Genomic DNA, 4,403 nt, shown 5'->3' with positions numbered 1-4,403 from the left:
CTCAGAGAGCTTAAACACTGTTCCCAAGGTGACACAGGCAGTCAGTCCTCAGTGTTGTGACTTCCCAGGACGGGGCTCCTGTCTGGAGCAAGCTGTCTGCTTGAGCCCAGAACCTGAATTTGAACATCTAAACTAAACTTGATCATGTATCTCTCTAGAAGGTAATGTATCACATCAGAAAGGTAATTTTGCTGTCAGTATATCCCTCTGCCTAGTCTGTAGCCATGAGGACTGTCCTGTGCTGCTGTGACTCACAGTCCTCCTGGCTGATGAATGTTCCCCTACTGAGATAACACCAAAAGTGGAAAAACAGAGGTGTTTATCTAGATAAGAAAGACTATAAGAGATCTTCAGAGGAGGGAGAACTTAGGAAGATGCACACACCCAGACCTGGGCAGCACTGAGATCTATGAGCAGGGACCCAGAGATTTCAGCTGACGTTAGCCAGGAAGAGGAAAGAGGTCAGTAGGAAACTGACAAGCCTTAAGGACGAGGCACTGTGAGGAGCAAGCTTGCAAAGGGAGATACGTAAGTCTTCTCTCCTGTGCCGTGTGCCAGAGCCATGGTGATGGCACAAAGGAGCCTGACAGTGGGCTGGGTGGCTGCCATCTTGCTGCTGCAGATGGCCGTGGCAGAGCACCTCAGGTGGACCTTGAATGGCAGGCCCCAGGTATTCTCGGACCTGAGTGTTTTTGAGATGAAGATTGTGCATGACTTCCTGATGGACAAAAAGGAGCTGCAACTGCAACCATCCAGGACCCCAACTTTGGCCAAGAACTCAGTGTACCTCATAGAGATGCTGCTGCCTGAGAAGAGGGACGTGCTGGATTTTCTGGACAAAGGAAAAAGGAGTCCAGTGCGGGAAGCCCGTGTTGTCATCTTCTTTGGTGCTCAGGAGCACCCTCGTGTCACTGAGTTTGCTGTTGGGCCCTTGCCAGTACCAATCTACATGCGAGAAATATCTCCCGGGCCCGGGCGCTATCCATCCTGGGCATCTAGACCCATCTCCAAAGCAGAGTACAGCCTCATCTACCGTGCCCTGATGAATGCCACGGAGCCTCTCCACCAGTTCTTCCTTGACACCACCGACTATTCACTAAAGGACTGCCTTGAGCATTGTCTGACCTTCACGTATGTGGCCCCCCACGGCACAAAGTCTGGCCAGCGCCGCAGCTGGTTCATCCTGCAACGCTATATGGCCGGCCACTTTCTGCAGCCCACAGGCCTGGAGGTCCTTCTGGACCACGGGAGCTCAGACGTCCAGGACTGGAGAGTGCAGCAGCTCTGGTATAACGGCAAGCTCTACAGCAGCGCGGAGGAACTGGCTCAGAAATACGCCAGTGGAGAAGTGAGTGTGCTTGTCCTCATGGAGTCAGCACCCAAGGACTCAGAGAAGCCCCCAGTCTCCTCTCTCTCCAGCACCCCGGGGGAACTCCCTACTACTGTCAGCATGGCTAGCCCCAGCATGGCTGAGCCCCACCTTCCCCGCTATAACATAGAGGACAACACAGTGTTCTACAGAGACTGGCTCTTCTCCTACCGGCTACGACCCTCTTCCGGCCTGCAGATCCTGAACGTGCACTTCCGGCGTGTGCGCATTGCGTATGAGGTCAGCGTGCAAGAGGCTGTGGCGCAGTTTGGAGGACATATACCTGCAGGTACTCATACCAAGTACATGGATGTGGGCTGGGGCCCAGGCAGTGCCACTCGCCAGTTAGTCCATGGCATTGACTGCCCGGACACGGCTACCTTCCTGGAAGTCATCCACCACTATGACACCGACAAGCCAGTCTCCTACCCACAAGCTCTCTGCCTCTTTGAGATGCCGGTAGGAATGCCAATTAGGCGCCACTTCAACTCCAACTTTAGAGCCGACTTCAACTCCAGTGCAGGGACGAAGGGACACATGCTGGTGTTACGGACAAGCTCGACAGTCCACCACTATGACTACCTTTGGGACTTCATCTTCTACCCTAATGGGGCAATGGAGGCAAAGATGCAAGCCAGTGGCTTGGTCCATGCTTCCTTCTACCAGCCTGAAGAGAAGAGCTACATCTCTCAGTTGCACACCCACCTGTTCAGCAAAGTCCACACCCACTTAGCACATTACCGTCTTGACCTGGACATAGCAGGTAAGACTTGGGACCACACCAACTTAGAGACTCAAGCACCACCCACAGAAAACCTCCCTCTGTAGCTTGGGGCTAAGACTTCTTGGCATAATATCAGGAGATGGTTTCAACCACACTCCATGCAAAAAAGAACCTGGTGCCACTCCTGGAAAGTGGTAGCAGTGAGTGGTACCCTCGGGTTACCCTGACTGTGAGGTGTGCATCTCTTCTTATTGTCCCTGAGTAGAATGGTGCATGGGGAGGGGGGCTCCATGGAGATTAAACAATGCCTCTGCCTGGCACTTCATGATATGTTCTAATACCATCTGGGGTTGCTCAGTGTGTTCCTTATAAATGTCATCATAGAAGAGTGGCAGAGAAGTGATATTTGACATCACATCCCATAGTTGAACAAGGCTACCAGAAGCAGATAGGTGGTTTCCACATGCTCATTCCCACTGGGCCATCTGGTCAGGAATGCAGAGACAGTCTTCAAGTCCGCAGAAACACAGGCTTCCTGTCCTACGTGGTTAAGACCCCAGCAAACAAGCTCCGCAGAGAATGATGGTAGGATCACAATGAAACTGCCACCATTGCCAAGAATGACCCAACAGCTGTCCTCCAGCTCTCTGGTTTCTGGTTTGCTTGGTCTTCTAGACCTCGCTGCTAGCCCAGTGTCTCCCCTACTGTGGCTTCTGGCAGTTGTCTATAGATGTTCTTGGTTGAGACCCCAGGGTAGAGGAAAGCAGTTTCTGTTTAAGCAACTGATTCTCCCCCTTTCTCCCTTCCTATTTCCAGGCAGCAAGAACAGCTTCCAGGCACTGCAGATTCAGGAAGGCATCACCAATTCTAAGAGCCTGAGACAGCATGCAATCCAAAACAACCAAAAGCCAATGAATTACTCACAGGAGCGTCAGGCAGCCTTCCACTTTGGAAAGCCGCTTCCCAATTACCTGTTCTTTAGCAACCTCCACAGGACCCGTTCGGGCCAGAGGAGCACCTACCGCCTGCAGATCTACTCCAAAATCCATCACGTGCGACTGCCAGGTTGGCAGAAGAGGCGTGGTGTCTCTTGGACCAGGTGAGAAAATCTAGTGGATTTGGGGAACATGACCAGGGCTCCCCACTGTGACTATGTGTTCTGTTTGGACCTTTGTCCTGGAAGGTTCATGTCTATGTTTGCATTTGTACACTCCAGGGGCGGGGGGGCGGTGGAAATTCTTACAGAGACACTGGCACTAAGATGGTGATGGTCGCTTTTCCAGACCTCCAGGATATAAACATTCATTGTGGAAAAGGACTAAATTCTCTATCCTCCACACTAGAGATGCACCCTGGCAAGAGATCAGATACAACTCCAGGGCCCAGAGCCATTTGCTTCTTCTCCTCCTGTAGGTACCCTTTGGCTGTGACCAAATACCAGGATTCTGAGAGGTGCAGCAGCAGCATCTACAGCCAGAATAATCCCTGGGATCCCCCTGTGGTCTTTGAGGATTTCATTCGGAACAATGTGAACATTGAAAATAAGGTAATGTGTCAGTTCCCACTGCCTACCTCAAACCTGTCACCAGCCACTGCCTAGAGCTGTCACTGGTCCCAGGAGTTGTGCTTACTGGGTGGTAAGCAAGTTCATGGGTCCTAGAAGATGGGTCTGCTTTTTGTAAATGGAACTTGGAACATCTCAGGTAGGCACAATTGAACTTACCATGAGCCAGAGTGAACTCAGGTGTCCAGTACTCAGCACAACCCTGTCCACTGAAGTCTTTGTCTCTCCCATAGGATTTGGTGGCCTGGGTCACAGTGGGATTCCACAACATGCCCTATTCTAAGAACAGTACCGACATGACTGCACCCAGGAACATTGTGGGCTTTGTGTTCCGGCCCTTCAACTCCTTCATGGCTTCTAGAGACACCCAGCTATAACTGCTACAACTGCATCAAGCACTGGAGACAGAGCCTGTCTGACGCTCCCGCCTTTTAACTGCAAGGGGCCCTATAACCCTGTGTGAAGAACCCTGTCCCAGCTTCTGCTAAGCACAAGGATAGACAATAAACCCTTCAGCTTCCACCCTCGAGTGCTGCTTCTCAGTGTCCAGGGGAGGGCATGGGCCACACACAGATGGCTGGCCATGGTTACATTCAGGTTTGTCTATGCCTCCCCACCTCCCAGAAAGATCTTAATGACAGTGGCAGAGAAAGCTCATAGGATACTGGAACTCTCTATCAGGTAGAGGTTTTCAGTATCTGAGGTTTTCAGCTCTCTATCAGGAAGGCTGTGGGGAAATGGCCCAA

At 51.7% G+C, this 4,403-nt stretch overlaps 1 protein-coding gene across 1 annotated transcript; it reads left to right on the top strand.

Annotated features, from left to right (window-relative positions):
* Positions 1-385: 385 nt before the first annotated feature.
* On the top strand, positions 386-4,153 carry LOC110551277 (amiloride-sensitive amine oxidase [copper-containing]-like). The gene is made up of 4 exons (XM_021641757.2): positions 386-2,132; positions 2,910-3,192; positions 3,507-3,639; positions 3,891-4,153. Exons 1-4 carry the CDS (start codon positions 563-565, stop codon positions 4,032-4,034), a joined length of 2,130 nt encoding a protein of 709 aa, XP_021497432.1. The 5' UTR covers positions 386-562; the 3' UTR covers positions 4,035-4,153.
* The last annotated feature ends 250 nt before the right edge of the window (positions 4,154-4,403 follow it).

The sequence above is a fragment of the Meriones unguiculatus genome, chromosome 3 (assembly GCF_030254825.1).
Source record: "Meriones unguiculatus strain TT.TT164.6M chromosome 3, Bangor_MerUng_6.1, whole genome shotgun sequence".
In the NCBI taxonomy this organism is placed as follows: domain Eukaryota; kingdom Metazoa; phylum Chordata; class Mammalia; order Rodentia; family Muridae; genus Meriones; species Meriones unguiculatus.
The sequence above is the reverse complement of the archived record's forward strand: the minus strand, read 5'-3'. Positions and strand labels throughout refer to the sequence as shown.